Source organism: Meleagris gallopavo, chromosome 5, assembly GCF_905368555.1.
Source record: "Meleagris gallopavo chromosome 5, MGAL_WU_HG_1.1, whole genome shotgun sequence".
NCBI classification, from domain to species: Eukaryota; Metazoa; Chordata; class Aves; order Galliformes; family Phasianidae; genus Meleagris; species Meleagris gallopavo.
Window position 1 is genome coordinate 48,044,465 of NC_139408.1, and position 18,496 is coordinate 48,062,960.

Below are 18,496 nucleotides of genomic sequence, written 5' to 3' on the forward strand. Positions count from 1 at the left end.
CATCAAAGAGTTGAAAAGAACTTGTCTTCCTGCTCTTTTTCCCTTGAATTATGACTGCAGTAATGACAAAATCCTTTTAGCTTCTCTCCCTTAACCATAGCTGTGATTTTTCTCTTACTCCCTTGAAAGTTTGAGAGAGAAGTGTCGGGTGGTGAAGTACTTAAGAATTAAAATGCTGCATCAGGAAGTGTTTTTAAAATTATTAAACTCTGTAAGAAACAAACGGCAGATTGTTCCCTACGCTGCAGTGCTGGCAGCCAGGAGCAGGGCCTGGGCAGCTTCTCAGGGCTTCACTTGGGCATTGTTACTCTGCCCCCCATTCTTTCTCTGTTCCTCACCCTCCAAATGCCACCACAAGAGTAGAATGTCATGCATGGCTTCCCCGGGCAGATCAGTAATCCTACATCTTGCACTGCCTCACAGAGGATCTGAAGAACAGCCGCATTCTTTCCTCAAAAGCCAAACATTTTGTGACTGTCTGATCCCAAAACCGTGACTGCTCATGCTCCTGGGCAACTTAGTGATGGCTTCTTTGGTCCAATCACTGGTTTCATTTTGTCTTATTTATATTTTATGTATCAAAAGAAGATGAAAAGCGTAATTTCAAAGTTTCTGGATATGCTGTCTGGGAATCCATAGGAAGAAATTACTTAAAAAAAACACATGTAACACAAAATTGCTTTGATTGCATGCAGGCCTTGCAGTAATTGCTAAGACCAGAACAGAAAAGTTTCTTCCAAGCCAGGTTCTGCTCAAAAGTAAATTTTAAAAGTTTAATTCCAAATAAAACTATACTTACCCACAAAAACAAAAGTTACATCCCATGCTGGATGTTAATGTAAAGCGATGCTGGAAACAGCAGGAAAGGATTGCTCCTTATTGCTTTTTTCTCAAGCCAGCCAAGTTTATACTAGCTGATGATTTAACTGCTTTCTTCCATCCCTAGGTTGAGCCGACGGATCTTGTAATGGGAAAGCAGAAATGGGCTAAGGCAGCAAAATCACTGCAGGGATGTAAGGTTTCAAAGTAGGTGGTCCTGGGCTCTGGTAGATATTGAAGGAATCTTTGAGTGTAGTGGACTGAATTTTCCACATATCCTTCATGGGTCATCTTCTCTAGCAGTGCCTCTCTCCTCCGACAGCTCAGAAAAAGCTCATTGGTTCAAGGAGTTGGAACCAGGAGCCTTGCTGTTGTGCTGTGCAGAGCTAACCCACGTGGCATGAACAGGGCACTGTCTGCCTGCTCCCTTTGCCTCTTTTTGTGTACTTAATATTGCACTTGATGAAAGATGCTGGAGATGCATAAGCAAAACCTTAAGCAAGATTAATTGAGATGGTACAGGGGCATGAGTGATGGTAGGAGCTAAGATCACAGATAAACCCTTTTACTCTCTATGGTTTGTTTACTAGCACAAATTAGATTTCCAACAGATTCCCAGTGAAAAGCCAGCACAAAGTAAAATCAGTAAGGGAAATGCAGCAGTTTTACTGGCTGTCTCTCAGAAGATACTTGTCTCCATTCATTCTTCGCAGATCCCAAGGAACTTTAAAATGTCCTGTCTGGGCACATTTTCGTAACATAAATTATCAATTTTAGCTCTTATTGCAAATATAAAAAATGACATGAATGAGATTGATGAGCCCTTTATAACATTAGCAAGTTGAAGTGATGTGGTTCTTCATCTTATACATAGATTTTTATGTGCACTTTATTATTTGCATGGCTGACAGTAAATTTTCCTAATAAGCATCAGTTCCTACAATGCCTTAATTGTGCTGGATCCTGAATAAGTGAATAGTGACATAGGAAGGTTTGAAATGACGAACATTCTGTGATAAGTCACAAGTTAAAACAATCTTTCTCTGACTAAGGAATGAGCTGAATAGTGCTGTGATACGTTTCTCAGTTCCAGGCTGCTATACATATATGTTTGCAGACAAAATCTTTTCTCTTAGAAGTACACAGCCAATATCCTTTGCTCCTTTTTGTTTTCTATTTCTGCATTTTATACCTTCTTATAATTTCTCACTATCAAGTTAAAATTCTCATTCTAAAAACACAACAAATTGAATATTTTATTACCACTTTGTTAAAAAGAGGTAAGTTGTGTACATCTTAAGTGATCTATTTACTATGTTTAATTTTTTATTTTTTTCTTTTTTAAAAATATATCTATTAACCTCTAGCCTTGTTTTTCTGTAATACTATTCAGAAGGCATTTATTTATATTGCTGTGTCTTTCTATAAACCAGATTTTATATTGCAACAAAACATGATTTAAGTAAACAAGTAAGATAGGCCTCTGGATTATTTATTGTCACTGTGATCTCAGCCATGTGCAGGAGGAGTGTCTATGCTGTGCTAGACACAAAAGCATTCCTTTCTGACATTTGCTGGAAGTGTTTCCAAATACCCCAATGCTGGGGCACCCTGAGGTTTCTACGGGTGCAGGAAAGCTCCATCTGCTGGGAAGAAATTCCCCTGGGAGTGATGCAGATGTGTGGAAATGACCCTGCTGGATTCTTTGTGCTGAATTGCTCTGGGCCCAACCTGTGTCAAAGTGACTGCACCACAAACCAGACGAGGTTTTAAAGAGCTGAAGTTTCAGCCTCTACTTAGGACTGAAGCCACCTGATGTAGAGCTGCAAAGCTGGGCTGGAACAGAAAAAAGAAGTAATTATGAAGAGTGAATGGATAATTACTTTATGCGCTGCTATCCATCTTGCTGCTTTCCACTTCGATCTCTCAGAGTACTAATATCTCAAAAATGCTGTACTCATCAGCACATACTGCGCAGAGGTGGGAATGGAGTTGCATTCCTACGCATCTGTAATGCACATTGCTTCTCACTGGTTTAGTATCACAATGCTATATCCCTGGTTGTAACAAGTCTGCAGTTGACCACTGCATACATTGAAGTGCATTGAACCTGAGTTGTTCCAGGGCCTTTTGAAAATAAGGATATTTCTACTGCAGATACTATGCTTGAAAGCATTTCATAATGGGCTGCATAAGTAACACCTTCAGTGTTTGCAGGCAGGACAGTCTAATGGTTAGTGCACCCAGGTGGTGGTTATTCTGGTTTTATTCTGCCTCTGACCTCTCTGTGTGACTTTGGCTGTGTTGTGTTTTCCCTCTCATTTTCTGAATGTGTAGAATAAAGGTAGTATTTAGTTTACAAAGGAGGTGGAAGCCTGAAAGCACCACTGTGTGTTGAGCAGTTCCCCTTCTTTGGATGGGAAGAATCACAGATGTGCAAAGCATTATTCTTTTCATCTTCAAAGTGTTCTTTTCATATTTACAAATTAATTGATTTACAAACCACTGTTATTTTGTCTGAGCAGTGTGACTGAGAACGCTCTTACTGGAATTGTGTAATTTTCTCTATAATTAATGTATGTCATTCTGACCAACACGATGTGTACAGACTTACTGTAACACATTTTCATTTGGATAGTAAAACATGCATACCTTTGATGGTTTCAACCCACATTTGTTATATTGTATTTTTAATGTGCTCAGACTGTGCTTGTGTAATGGTGATTCTCCCCTTACATCCCATCTTTCCCACATGCAAGAAGTGTGCTTTGTAGTGACATTCATGCAGACCCCTGCTGTGGCTGAAGCAGTGGAGTCCTGCTATTCAGATGAGCGATTATTCCAGCAGCTGAAGTGTTTTCATAAAGGGGACCGGGAGGCAAGTCGGCTGGAGAGCAGTAGGAAAGGAAATCCTTATTTGAGCCTATGATAGGACCCTGACAGCGAGCTCCACTCTAATACCTGGAGATTGTCTGTTGGTGAGGAAAAAGCTCTTCTGAAGAATGAAGGCAATTTATTCACCTCACAAGATTGTCTTACCAAAAAAAAAAAAAAAAAGAGAGAAACAAACTTCTCACTTCGTGCTGCTGCTCACTGATGAAGAAAGGCAAAACTGAAAAAAAAAAAAAAAAAAGCCTAAATGAGGACTTAGGCAGAATGCAGGCAGCTAATTCCAAAATATAAAGAAAGAAAGACTGTTTAGCAGGGTCTGTTGTGGCAGGACAAGGGAAAATGATTTCAAACTAAAAGAAGGGAGATTTAGATTGGATATAAGAAGATTTTTACAATAAGGGCAGTGAGGCACTGGTACAAACTGCCAGAGAGGTGGTGGATGCTCCCATCCCTGGGGACACCCAAGGTCAGGCTGGACAGGGCTCTGAGCACCTGATGGAGCTGTAGGTATCACTGTTCATTGCAGGGGGCTGGACTAAGTGGCCTTTAAGCATCCCTTCCAACTCAAACAATCCTATAATTCTATGAACTTAACACCAGAGCCCTCTCTTATGTGCCCATCTAATCCAACAGTGCCACAGCCCTGGAGCTCATTCTCCCTCCCTCCACAGGCTCCCACACTTGTACTGCTGCTCATGCACAGTGTCCTCCAAAATTCAGGCAGAGCACCATGCCAGCAACTTGGGGCCTGTGCTGCTGCGTTACCTGTATCCTGGGGGATGTACAACTGGGAGAGGATGAACACTGTGACTCGAGGAGCCCCCACGCTTGCAGAAGCATGCAGTTTGAGGGCTCCCAGGCTAGTGCAGAGATGGACTGCTACATTAGGTAAGACTGTAGATGGTGAAAGAGACACTTGTCTCAAACTGAAGCAAAATGAATTACAGAACCGACTCACATGGCAGTGAGCACGGCCTAGAATCAGATGATCTCCAGCAAGCTCGAGGGACTCATCAGAAGTTAGTCACAGTAAAATAGATGCTATAATTATATCCACTGATAAATTTTAGTGAAACCATCACATCTGCTGACAGTGCTAGACGCTTTGCATATTGAAGTTTTCTTTGGTTACAAAATAGGCCCAGTGTGTGCAGCAGCTATCCAAACTTTTCTGGTCTGTTCTGTGTATATGCATTACAGTGACCTGAAACAAAAACCTTTCATCCTCTGTGCTGAGCTGAGCCTTCAACTCTTCTAAATTCTGCGAAGAAGGGTTGGGAGTGCCTAAGCCCATTGGTAGATCTGCACAGCAGGTTTTGCTATGAGACCCAAACTCTAGTGTCCGTTCCTCACCAAATGCCACTGAATATGCTCACTGAAGGCAGTGGTGTCCTGCACAGATCAAGATGTCAGAGGATGAAAGGTAGCCTGTCAAAGCAATCACCAAACGGCAAAAACATCCTGATGCTGTTGTATGACAGAGCCAAAGAAATGACCTGGAAAGGAAAGTCACTTTTGAAAAGTTCTTTGTTACTGGTCAGTTGGAACGTGTTTGGATTCCGATTTTTTTTCTCTCAATACTCTTGCTAAGTGTAGATACTGTAGGAATAAGTGCTATTATTTTAGTGGACTTTAAAATGATACTGTAACTTGGTTTTTCTTTTCTTAGTATTGGCATTGTGATGGAAACAGCTTGCTGTTATGTTACCTGCTACATCAAATCAGAATGCTATACAATTCTATCCTGTTGAGAGTTATGAATTGTTGCACTTCTGATATGAAAATGCTATAGGATATTTTACATATTTATTAGTAATGCAAAGAAATAGAAAAAAAAAGGAACAGAAATATATATAACATCAAAATTATTTGATGCCAGCATGTAAATGGTGAGTGTAAGCAAGGTTTCTTTGTCCTAAAATTGTATGGCCTCCTGAGAATTCTGCTAAGGATATATGAAAGCTCTTTTGTTTTCATGCATCAAGCAGTTATTTAAATTACCCCACTCAATACAAATGATACAAAATAAAATGTCATACAGAATTTTTAAACACTGTCAGCAATAATTTGCACAAATGTACAACAAAGCCCCTCAAAATAAAGCAGTCCCACTATATTGCTTAGGAAGCTACACTTACATTTCTATCATCTACCTTGGACATGTACAAATGATGAAAGCTACAGCTCACTGAAGAATAGACTGTAAAAGAAGTGTTTTCATTGTTTAGCTCCACCACCAGAATGCCCGCTGAAATATTAGTGAATTCTTCAGATCCATTGTTCCATTGTTCATGCAGCCAGATATAATTTTTCATTTTGTGCCTTGTAGTGCAGGTTAGTGTAATAAGATTGTGAGAGGTCTAAAAATCATTGCAATTAAATTGTGTTTTAAATAGTGTTTTCCTTTTTTAGCACTTGCCCCCTGAATATAACGGCATCATTACTGCATCTAGAGACCTGAGCTGAGATCATTTTCTATCATATCACTGAAATGATTTTCAGTGTAGTGAGCAGAAAGGCTTCACTGTTGGCTTCACAACACCTTCACAGCTAATTTCAGTAGGCAATCCATTGTGAGGATCAGGTATTTTCACTTTCTTCAAGGATGTTGTGCTCAGATCAGGTTTAGGTCATATTTTCTAAGTGAATTTTAATTTGCTCTCTCTGAAATGGAGCTGTATTGGCCCTTTTTGTTCTTTCTTTGGCAGCAAAACGCACTGCAAAAGTTGCCAGGTGTTTACTTCTCTAATTTTGCTAACAATCCAACATCATTTTTTGCTACATGTGTAGTACTTCTGGATGTCCTTTACCATGTGATTCATTTGATGCTGCAATTGCTACAGAACTATACAGAAACTGTTTGATATTAAAATCATGCACTGCGCTTCAGATTTCATAGATTTATTTTCCAAAGTGTGCACATCTTAAGGAGGTATGGATGAAGCTAATGTTGACAGCTCCTGGAGAGCATGCTGCTTGTGTTGAAACTATCTCTAGCAAGTAGAAAATTGGTGCATTAGAACATGCCTCAGCCTCAGAATGAGGAACTTACCGCAGTAATGATGCTTTAAAATGAACTTCTTAATTGGTACTAAAAATGAGCTTCATTTCTCTAGTACTGTACCTTATTTGGAAAAAAAATCCCGTGCATATGTACGTATTTGTGTGTGTATATTGTTTTAGAAAAATGTAATGTTTTGGAAAAGTTTGATAGATTATGCCTAAGAAGGTCGTGAGAAAATATAAGGAACCTATGTTAATTTTAAAGATTAGAAAGAATTATAACTGACTTTAAACAAAGTATTTTTTAAATCATTTTCATTTTTATTATAATTTATTTTTAGCTATACAACTACAAATTTCCTTTCTTTTATAGCCTGCAGCTGTAAAACACAGTGGTCTCTGTCAGACACAAGCACCATCACGCTGGTTTGGAGATTTCTTCAATTCTACCAATATTGGCAATGGCAATTCAGAAGGGAGCAGTTTTCACCCCGCTTTAATATGGAACTGATATCCTAGCCTAATTTTATAGCATATTTTTGAGTTAGCACTACTATGGCTCAGTGGTTGGTGCAAAGACTCATATATACAGAACTCAGGCCTTTAGCTGGATCCACATGATGGAACTGTCATGCGAAAAAGCTCCTTAAAGGACTGAGACATAAAGGCACACTTTAACTGTTCTGGCATTTCTGAAGAGGAAAGGTGCTATAGAAATGCAACGTGTTATTTTTGTCATGTCTGCAGAGGAGCTTGAAATAAAAATGGCTTTTGATCACTGAACGCGTCAGCATTTCTAGCACAGAAACTGAAGCCAACTTTTACACGGCCTAGTAGTAATAGGACAAGGGGGAATTGCTTTAAACTAAGAGAGGGGAAATTTAGGTTAGACGTTAGGAAAATATTCTTTACTCGGAGGGCAGTGAAGCACCGCTGCCCAGAGAGCTGTGGGTGCCCCATTCCTGGAGGTTTCCAAGGCCAGGCTGGATGGGGCAGCCTGATCTGGTGGGGGCAGCCAGCCCACGGCAGAGGGTTGGGACTGGGTGGACTTTGAGGTCCAGCACATATCTCCACCTTGTTAGTGTAAGAGAGCATCAGTCACAGCACTACGGTGACAGCTCTATCCTATGGCCAGAGGAGCCGCCTAGGAAGTGAAGAGGCCGCAGGGCCAGTTCTGCGGAGCGGTTGCTCCAGGGGAAGCAAGGGGAGCTGTTAAGCTGGCAGAAGAGGAATGCTGAGGCAGCACCGAGCAGACAGGCTGCCCCAGTCCTACCGGCAAAGTCCTGCCGAACGCATCCTGACTTGTAGCTCCCCGCATCCCAAACATCACCCTCTTCCCGCCGACTTCAGCCTCCGGATCGCTTCGGGGCACCTTCCCAGGGACCTCCCCACCACAGACGTGTTTTTCCTCCTCCCTACCTCGCTCCCTCTCGAGCACCGTTCAACAGGGCTCACCCCGAGGGGCCCGGGCTGCGCACCGCTGCCGAGGAGAAGCGGCCGCAAGACGCCGCTCTCCGCTCGGCTTTCTCCCCGCGGTCTCCTCCGGCCGCCCTCTGACGGCGGAGCGGAGATCCCGGGCCGCGGCGGCTCCGGCCGCGCAGCGCCCGGCAGCGGGGAGCGCCCCGCCCCGCGGCCGCCCCCTCCCGCAGCCCCGGCGCGGCCGCCGCCCCATCCGCGGCGGAGTGAATGGGTTGCCATGGCAACTGAGTGAGGCAGGCAGCAGGCCGCCGCGGCCCCCGCCGCCTCCGCTTCTCAGAGCGCGGACGAAGCGGCCGCCGGGACGGGCGAGGGGAGGCCGGCGGCGCGGCGGCAGGATGGAGGACGGCTTCTCCAGCTACAGCAGCCTTTACGACACCTCCTCGCTGCTCCAGTTCTGCAACGGTGAGAGCGAGGCGGCCGCGGGGAGCGGCGAGCGGCGAGGTGCCCGGCGTCCCGGCGGGGCGGGGGCGAAGGCGGAGGCCGGCGGCGGGGAGAGGAGGGCCTGCGGGCAGGCCTGACCGCACGGCCCCGGCTGAGCCGCGGGGAGAACGGGAGGGAGGAAACTTCGCCCTCAGTCTCCCCGTTACGCAGCTCCGGAGCCGCGGGGAACTTCTGCACCTGGCCCGTAGGAATTCGCGTACACGCGTGCGTGCGTGGATGTGTGTGCGTGTATCCGCAACGAGTGGTCGCGCACCGCCGCGCGGCTCTGCGGAGCGCCTCAGCCCTGAGGACGCCCCGCGTGTGTGGCCGCGCTGTGTCACACCGAGAGCTGCGAGCACGCAGCGTCCCGCCGGCCTGGGCAGGTGGCCCTGGGATCCCTGAGCTGCAACCTCCCGAGCAGTGCTGGGGAAGCTGTTCTGCTGTCACCTGGTTCTCCTTTTTTTTTTTTTTTTTTTTTTTTTTTTTAATTTCACTTAGAGGCTACCTGGTGTGATGTGTGGTGGCCTGGAAGGCGAGCTGTTTGGCCTGCGGTGACAGCTTGTGGAAAAGACAGAAGGAAGTGAGGAATTTGTCGGTGTTATCGGAGGAAATATTTGTGAGGCTGGCCTGCGTAGCGCTGGGGATTATGGAGCTGGCTGCTGTTTGCTGTTATTGGGTGAAAACATATCGTGTGTGCTAAACGCTGCTGAGAGTTGCTCCTGGAAAACTTAAGAATGAAAATCGCATATTTGGAGATTGGTTACTGCTTTTCAGCAGCAAAATAAGGAGCTTTCCTAATCTGAAAAGTCAGTGAAAACTGACCTGTGAATCTCTAGTTCCTCCGGGTTTTAACAGTGCCAAAATAAGGAGCTTTCCTAATCTCAAACGTCAGTAAAAACTGACCTGTGAATCTCTAGTTCTCTGTGCTCTGGCTTTCTGCTATCCGAGCAGCTGGAGCCAGGTTAGTATCAAATCGCTTTATGGCAACAACTGCATCAAACAGCTTGCATCAAACAGCTCTTCTCGTATCTTCATTTTTTCCACATCTTGCAGGATTCTTTTTGCGGTGTGCTGTATGACAGGGATAGGATTACAGACAGCACTAATATGTGTGGACCTTGATGTTATGGGAGTAATTTTTTCAGAATGTGAAGAATTGAGCTATGCATTGTGTGGGGCTGCAGTATTCTCCAAGCTCTTCCAGAGGGAAAACTATGACTATGTACGGGGGTTGTGTGCTAATAACAGATGCCTGTTTTGCCTCAACTTAGTAAATATTTCACTGCAAGTATTTTTTAACAGGAAAATATGCATTGCATTGATTCATTTCAAACTTCGTACTCTAATCCATTTGTAAGCGAGCTGGCTTCCTACCAAAATCCTTGGGCTCTGCTTTTGCTGTATTCATGGCAGTAGCATACATGTGGGAATAGTAGGAGTAAAAGCACTTTCTGAGCAGTTTGAATAAGTGGAGTATCTTATTTCTGAGAACTCACAGTTCTGTTGATTTTGTAACCCTGAGCACATAATACGTGCGATGAAAATACACCGTATATATTTATGTTGCATATAGGTTTGAAAATCGTAGTTAATCCTTAAGTTTTATCCTCTTGAATGAGTTACTGAAGAGATTATTTGCCTGTTTGTCGTGTAATTGTCAATGCAGAGCACAGGAAACTGTTGTTAACTTGAATTATTCTGTGTTTATAAAAGAAAGTGGTTTGACTCAAAGTCGTTCCTTTACCAAGTTAACATTCAGTGAGACTTCATTATACGAGATGAAGCAGAACAAGAGAATGGGGTCTTTGAATAGTGCCTTGAGATGATATTTCATACAGACATACATGCCCCATAAGGGGAAAAAATGCAGATGGAGAATACCAGTGAAGGTTTTAAGGTTGAAAGAGGAAAAGAAAACTGCTTTGGAAGGAAGTGAAAAGCTCTTTCAAGTATAAGGGGTACTGTGAAAGATGATATGGGGCCGTGAGTAGGGCAGGAATAAAGAAGAATCAAACAGTGTGAGCAGGTGATGAGCATTTGAAGAAAAATATGTTTTTAGTGTAGGGCAAAGCAAAATAAAGCAATGGTCGGTAAGCACTTGATTTGGCCATCGTTGTAGGTTGAGAAGTTTTTCCTTCTGAAGAGAAGAAATGAGGATTAATTCTAGTTTTACAAGTTGTAGTGGAAATGCTCAATCGCGGCCTGAATCAGTGATTGAGCACCTGGTGGGACGGCAGGGCCAATCCAGGGGAGCTCAGGTGCATGCAATGTACCTGAGTGACCGCAAGGTTTGGAGCCAGGATCCACCCCTTCCCACACTCATTTAAGGGTTGGCAGTGGAGGTGAGGGCGCCTCTTGCTGGAGTTCCCTGCCTATCTGAGGTCTTCCGAAGGTAAGCAGCTCTTTTCCTTCATTTCTGTATCCTGGCTGCTGTGTTCAGGCTCGTTCTCGTTTGCTGTAGCCAAGGACTTTGCCACCCTGATATCATCGTCCCATTATAGCATTACACAAGTACAGACATAATGGGAATTCCTGATTGTCTGGAGATGAAGAAACAAGAGACTGCGTGTCTGTGAAAAGATCAGGATACAAAGCCAGCACTCCTATAAGAATAATGCAGACAACCTGTGGGCAGCACAGGTGGCCTGAGCAGTGGGAACGTCTCCACTTGGCACAAGGACAGCTGTGTTTTCTCCAGTGTTCCAGTTCTTTCCTTGCTAGGGACAGGTGGTGACTGCCGAGGGTATGCAGAAGCCTCCCTGCAAAGGGAGGAAGGAGTGCAGTGCTGGGAGGTTGTAATGGGGTTAGGGAAGCAGGGTCTTGGTTGTTGGAGGGCCTGGTTAGAAAGGGAAGGGGTAATAGGAGGGCAGATTGGCAAGTTTACCCTGAGCCTTCCTTTTTCTCTAGAAATGGTTCTGGGTTCAGGAGAAGGATTTTCTTTTTTAATACTATACAGGCCTGGTCCATGTGATTGCATAGTAACGTGTTTTTGTAGCCTAGAAAGTGTACAAGTATTGTAAATGAAGGAAGACAGGAGAGAAGAAAGAGGCAATGAAACATGTTCATTTGGAGCTGCATGTCTAAAATCTAGGACAAATATTTAGCACATCTAGTTCAAAGACACCTACTTCCTTCAGTGCTTTTACAGAGCAGTGGGATAGAGTTGGCATTTGAGAATCACTATGTTAATAGATTCAGATGTCAGTCGGAGATGGCATCAAAGCAAGAAATATGAACTTGTAACGTGTTTTTTAGTCAAGTTATTTCATTCTTCCCTTAGTTGTAGACCCAGAGGAAACAGTATATGCATACCTTACCATTATTGATCATACTATCTAGAAATCTCCCTCTGTGTTTTCAGAGGACAAGCTCTTCAGGGCAAAATATTTTGCCTGTTCTCTTTATTTATTTATTAAACCAAAGACACCAAAATAACTTGCAACTGCCTATCTAAGGATGGTTCTCAACATCATCTCACATCTGACATCTCACTTTCTAGGTAATGAATGCTTTGTTTATTTTGTATCACATAAATGATAACAAATAATCACCCAAGCTTCATTTGGATTAACTGTGCCAGGTTGTAGATGCCTTCTCTGATGTAACTTTTCTGTAGTTTGAAAGGTGTAATGTTCATTCACAGTCAACCAATATTTTACTAAAGTATTCCTTACTCTGAAGAGTAGAGTACTGGTAAGGCAGTCTAGTGTCAAGCTTTTTAGTAGCTGTGTAAGAGGTGATAAAGAAAACCACACTGCAGATGAAATTCTGCAGAACAAGGCACATCCTGGAATTATGCACAGTGCTTATCTTGCTTCCTAATCACTCTTACAGCTCAGAAATTTGCCTGTCATGATTATAAGCGTGTCGGGTGGGGTTTGGGCAGTGGTTTGTGGATCCTCTGACCACGATTCCCTCTCCAGTCATAGCTGTAACTATGGTCTGAGAGATGTGGCCTGCACTACACTGGTAGCTGGGGCATCGTATTTTGGGAGTCAAATATGAAAGGTAAAATTTGTGCTTCCTGTGTTCTGCAAGATGCCAAAGTGTGAACTTTGAGAAGGAAGGGAGAATTTATCCTTGGTTCATTTACAACCCTTAGTATCTTTCCAGTATTCTTCACTTGGCTAGTGGGGACACAGTAGCTGTCAAATGGTCATTTCTGCAAACAGCTGCCTTGCTCAACAGAAACGTCAAATTCAGAGTATTTGGGAAAAGCAGTAAGGAAATGTAGAACAAATTCTTCCTAAATGGAATTGATTTATCTGTAAAGGGTTCTATAATGTTAATTATTTCTTTTAAAGTGCTTACCATCAAAATGATTAGTACAGTTGTCAGTAGAAAAATATGGATTTTGTGGGAATTTTGAAGTGGTTTTAACTGTACCAACATCTGTTTTAAAAAGTCAATCAAATAAACCTTCAACTTTTAAAAGTAGCACCTTACAAAGCTGCTGCATCATATTATTAAGATTTTTGCTAGGTAATAGTTTTGACAACCGTCGGTTGCTTTTCCCTCTCATTCCCCCCAAAGTTATGAGAAGTAGATTGTGTGACTCTGCTCGTGGTCTTGGTGTTGGTTGGTTGATTTTCAAGTTACCTGAAAATTATCTGCTGCTCCCCCCCAAATAAATTGAATATATGTACGTTTTCTCTCTGACTCATTTGTCTACAAGCATAGGGATGCCATAATGGTGAGGAAACCAACTCCACAAACAGGAAACTCTATGGATAGTATTATTCTGGCAGGCTTTTTTTGACATCTGACTCCTGCACTTCCTCTCCCTGACTTTCCAAAGTACATCCAGTTACTCTCTTCCTACAGCTGGACCTAAATTGCACAGCAGTATGTAGATTAGGGCATCAACAATGCTAATCAGAGTCTTGCAGTTTTCAGGTCACTAGCTCAAAGCCATCAAGGCTAGAAGGGGTTGTAATTTGTTTCACTGTCACCACTTTCAGGAATAATGCAAAGAGAAAATGCATTTGTCTCCTTGGACAAATTAATGTACTGCATGTAGAAAAGGATGTTGCGAACGTGTCCAAAGTGGTGCTGCAAAACATGTTAATCACTTTGCTCATGTTTATTTATTTTGTTTCTCAGTAGCAAATAACATGTTGAAGGAGGAGGACATACCAGGCTTTCTTGTGTTTCATCTCTAAACTTGTTCTCTGCAGGACCGTGGCACATTTTGGACTTGTGGAGATGACCTATTTGAAGCTTCTGTCAGTTTGGTAGGACAGTAGAAGACTTTATTAGCAAGAACTGCTTGGAGAACACTTTTCCTATCATTGCTATTTCACCTGGCTTTTACCAGTTGGACCCTTAAATGTACTGCAGAATTGGATTCTGTTAAATGTTTGCTTCACGTTTCAAACTATACAGCGCATAAGATGAGCTTCTATCAACTTGCTTCTAGAGCTTACTTCTATTCTGAGATTGAGAAGAGGGGTGGCATACAGAAACACGTGTATCACGTGTCTAGTAATTGAATGCAAAATGAGCCATTCACTGTGAAATAAAATTAACTTGCTGTAATGGATACTCTCACAATATATATTGTTAGACTACTAAAGCTCAAACTCTTACTATTAAGATGCCATATAAGTAAAATGAATTTGTTGCTCTATAATTAGCTATGTATTTCCAAATAATGAATTACTAAAAGCTCTTTTTCATCGTGAATAGCATTAATTGTAGTTACTAAAATTGGCAGGAGGGAGGAAGGGTGGCTTTTTAATTTTTTAAAATAAGCTTTTAAATACAAATGAAAATATCGACCAGTCATGAGAGAGTCTTACTGTGTTAGTCTAACCTCAATAGAGAATCTGTGTCAGTGTTAGCAGGATGGGGAGAAACTGCAAGTATCAAGTATTTTTTCATGAATAAAACAACATAGAGAATTGTAAATTAAAGCATTGGGCTCTCAGCAGAAAAACATGCTTTATCTGATCTTCAAGCTTTTTAAAAAATTTAATAGTACTTTACAGAACTGAAGTGCGTGTTTTAAGTTCTAATTAAGAATACTGAACTCAAATTCTTTTATTGAAGCTTAAACCACGTGCAAACAATTCAAATAAGGATTAAAATTATATTAGAAGTGCGTTATTGAAAAGAAAATACATGAGGAGGAAGAGAATGAGTACTCCAGTCAGTGACATACATTTTAATAAGCTTTATTCTGACTTCTGTTTTTCCTTTCCTTGGAAATTCAAGCTGAAAATTTTAAAGTTTGATGCTGAAGCTCGTTGGTCAAGAGAAGTAATGAAGAACCTGTCATTAGGTAATTAAAATGACGAGGGAGATGTGAGAGAATAAGTGGGAGTATTGCACGAAACAGTATAATGACTGTGTTTTTGGGGGGTGTTTGCTGTTTGCAGATGACACTAATTGGGCGGCCATAAGGTATTGCAAAAGCTTAGAGGGAGTGTGGAGGGGACTGCGTGTGATGCTGCTCTTCCATGAAACAAAATGAATGTTCATTCATTATATAATTAAAACGTGGAAGTAGCTCCCTGAGGTTTTTTAGGGAGATGGGGTGGGATAATGATATGTTAACATGATTTCACTAAATTAATTCTTTGGAAAGTAATTAAGTAAGATTGTCCACACTCCATTACTTCTGAAGACTAAAATCTGACATGGTCCATCATTTTCTTGTCTTGCTTCGAAATGACTGCTTGTTGAAGAAATACAACGTACCAATTTGAAAACCAGTAAGTGAGGTTTCAAACACTGCCGTTAGATGTTGTGGGATATGAAATTACGTTTTTGGATCTTAAATCTGAAATAAATAGAACAGTTTGCATTTTTTTTTAGTAGCATAGATGCTGCATTTGAATGCAAACGTGGAAACTTCCTACAAGCAGAAAAGAACAATTTTCTTTCCTGGTTTGTTTATGAAACATTATTTGTAATCTACTTGTTTGTAGTCACCTGAGAGTTAGGAGCCCTTTCGGTGCATCGGCCTGAGTGAAGCCATAAAGTTTGAGGTTTGTAAGATGCAGAATTGGTGAGCATATTTCAATATGTAAATAGGAAAAAGAAAAAGAATTGTTGTTTCAAGCTAATAAAGGCATTTTTTTAAATGAAGACTTGGTAAAAGATCTGTATTTCATGAACACTTTGCTTCTTTTTCATATAACTGTGGTTAAGAAAACAAAAAAGACAAACACAAAAAGTCCAATGCAAAACAAGCAGAAATAGCTCTGGGGATGTGCAGCTCCGGCACACCCAGATGGGGGCAGCTGGGCAGTGGTGCACTGATGTCTGGCATTTCCCTGGAGGTCTGGAAAGTTTTTGTACCCTGAAAGCTGCAGCGTTAGGAGCAGCTTCCCCCTCCTGGGGGGAAATCATCCTGAAACCTGAGAAAGATGCTGACAGACCATCAGTTGCATATTTATTGTATGTTTTCTAGAAACAAATACCATTCTATTGTTCTTTTCCGTGTCCAGCATTTTGCAGACCTATGAGTCTCTAGGAAGAATTCTTCCAGCTCCCAGGTGACAATGCTGCTTGAAATAGCTTGTTGGGAATGGCAGGTGGGTCTTCCCTCTGACCCTGAAGTAAGTGTGTTTTGTGTAATGCATTGCTTGGCGTGGTCCTAAAAATCAGCTTACACTGAGTCCGTTGGCCAGGGATGGCTTCTTGGGTGTGAGTGAGCTCTGCTGCTAGATGGGTGGTCTGGCCAGCTTGGTTGGGTCACAGGGGGCAAATGGGGTCTTTATCTAAACTCTTAAAAACCTTACAGGCATTAGCATGTCCTGAGACTCCGGTCAATCTTATTGGAGTTGATGTCTGCATTTACATGTTAAAGAATATCTGTCGTCTTGCTGTACAACTTTGAAATATAGGCCAAAATAATAGGTCAGTGACAGCCAGGACTTTGCTCAGCTAATGTGAAAAATGAGGCCATCTTTTTTAGGTTCCTAACCGTGAACAGAGAAAATTGAATTGTGTTTTAAAATGGAATGTGAGGAGTCTGTGTCTGTGGATTATGTGAGGCCTGGATATTAAGCATATTTAAAATAGCTCAGAGCATAACAAGGTGAACAATGGCTGATGTGTTTTGAGGTGGGAAGTGAAATGCTGCTGCTGTACAGCTCATAGGAGTTTGACTGTGGAATTCAATAGGACGGTGGTTTCCAGCTCTGAAAATGCACATGACCAAACTCCAGCGAGTCTGAAAGCATAAGGATTCTTAGAAATGCTGTCCGTCACAGGAGGAAAATGAAATTACACCAATTTAATTTAGATAGCTCTCTGTAATGCCATGTGTGAGACAAATTAGTTGGTTTTTTTTTTTCCCTTTTTTGCTAGACAGATTTTGTGTCATCCCTCTGGCAGCTGCTTTTCAGTTTGGAAGTTCGTAATTTCCTCCGGGTTCAGATATTTTAATGAACTAATTAGGGATCCTCTGGGACAAAAGGTTTTATACATACAACTTTTAAGTTAAGCATTTATATGTTTTGTCTGGCTCAAGGCCTTGCTGCACTAAGAATTGAGAAGAGCTCTTTTAAAAACTTGCTCTTTTTGTCTGCCGTGGCAGATGGGTAGGTGGGGTCAGCTACCAGTGGCATGCAGATAAATCTTTGTGTGAATGGTGTGCTGCAGGACCTGCAGCTGAAGGGCAGAAAACTTTAAAAGAGATATTGTAAGATGCCCTAGCTCTGGTATGCTATATTTTAGCTCTCTGTGTAAATTGGCATAAAACGTGTTGCGATAGGAAACGATCTGTAAAGCAAATCCCCTGATGCCTGTCCCTGGAGGTGTTCAAGGGCAGGTTGGATGGGGCCCTGGGCGACCTGGTCTGATATTTAGTGGGGAAGCTGGTGGCCCTGCCTGTGGTGGGGGGGTTGGAGATTCGTGATCCTTGAGGTACCTTCTAACCCGGCCATTCTGTGCTTTTGTGACTTGGTTATCTGTCCCTCTCTGCTGCTCAGTGCCAGGACCAGAGGGGGCACAAACTGGACCTCAGGATGTTCCGTCTGACCATCAGCACTTCTGTGCTGCTGATGTTGGAGAACTGGCTGCCCAGAGGCTGCAGAGCCTCCTTCTTGGAGATCTTCAAGAGCCACGAAGGCGTGATCCTGGGCACCATGCTAGCTGCTATTCATTACTGAATATTAAAGACTCTTGACTGCTAAAATTAAAGACTCTTGACTCCTTTGAGGAAATATTAATGGATAGGGCAGAACTAAAATCAAGGCTCTAAATTTACAGCTGTTCTGCTTCATTGAATGATCTAAGAATGGTCATTTCAAATGCTGTGGGTATGCATGCAGCAGACTACCTGGCTATTTTGTTATCTCCATGTTTCCACTTCTGCTTTAAATAAACACAATCTAAATGTTAGTGTTTATTTGAGGGGATGTTTTTTTTTCTATTTGATTATTTACTGTATGCTGTGTTTTGCTTAGACATTTTTTAGTGCATTATCTGAAAGAAACAGGTGTTTTATCAGCACAAGTTTGGAGGAAAGAAAGCAGTGTTTCAGAACTAGTCTTTTAGCTCAGCTGTAAATCTGTTATCTGAACTGTATTTCAGTGGTCTTCTGTGACCTTGGTGATTGGTTCTGGATTCTGAAAGCAGTAAATTGAGACACGGGGTTAAACATTCAGAGATGAAGTTGAAAACTGTTTACTGTTGTGTTAAGAAAATGCTTAATAACTGAAGTTCGTTGCACTTGGAAAGCATTTATGGTCTCCCAGGAGCAATACATTTATATTTACTTTTTTTTTTAATGGAGTTCAGTGGTAAAATGCGAAGGTGAAACTTTAAAACAGTGAAGAGAACAGAATGATTTGTTCTCATGTTGTCTCATGTGAGTTATTTGAGAGATGCCATTCTGTAGCTGTGATTCCTAGGTAGGATGTTGTTGCCA

The 18,496-nt window shown here is 42.1% G+C and overlaps 1 protein-coding gene across 9 annotated transcripts in view; it reads left to right on the plus strand.

Moving 5' to 3' along the window:
* The window catches only part of EML1 (EMAP like 1), a 116,773-nt gene that overhangs the window by 29,378 nt on the left and 68,899 nt on the right, over positions 1-18,496 (plus strand). For 2 of the 9 annotated variants that reach the window (XM_085225610.1, XM_085225613.1), the window contains exon 1: positions 14,872-14,896. The exons of 1 other annotated variant lie outside the window; for it this stretch is intronic. In XM_085225610.1, coding sequence (XP_085081736.1) covers positions 14,878-14,896 — 19 coding nt within the window. In that variant the 5' untranslated portion in view covers positions 14,872-14,877. Of the gene's footprint in view, positions 1-8,266; positions 8,596-8,794; positions 8,819-14,862; positions 14,897-18,496 lie in introns of those variants that run through there. 6 more of the 9 variants (XM_085225615.1, XM_085225617.1, XM_085225618.1 and 3 more) reach the window with 6 other exon arrangements.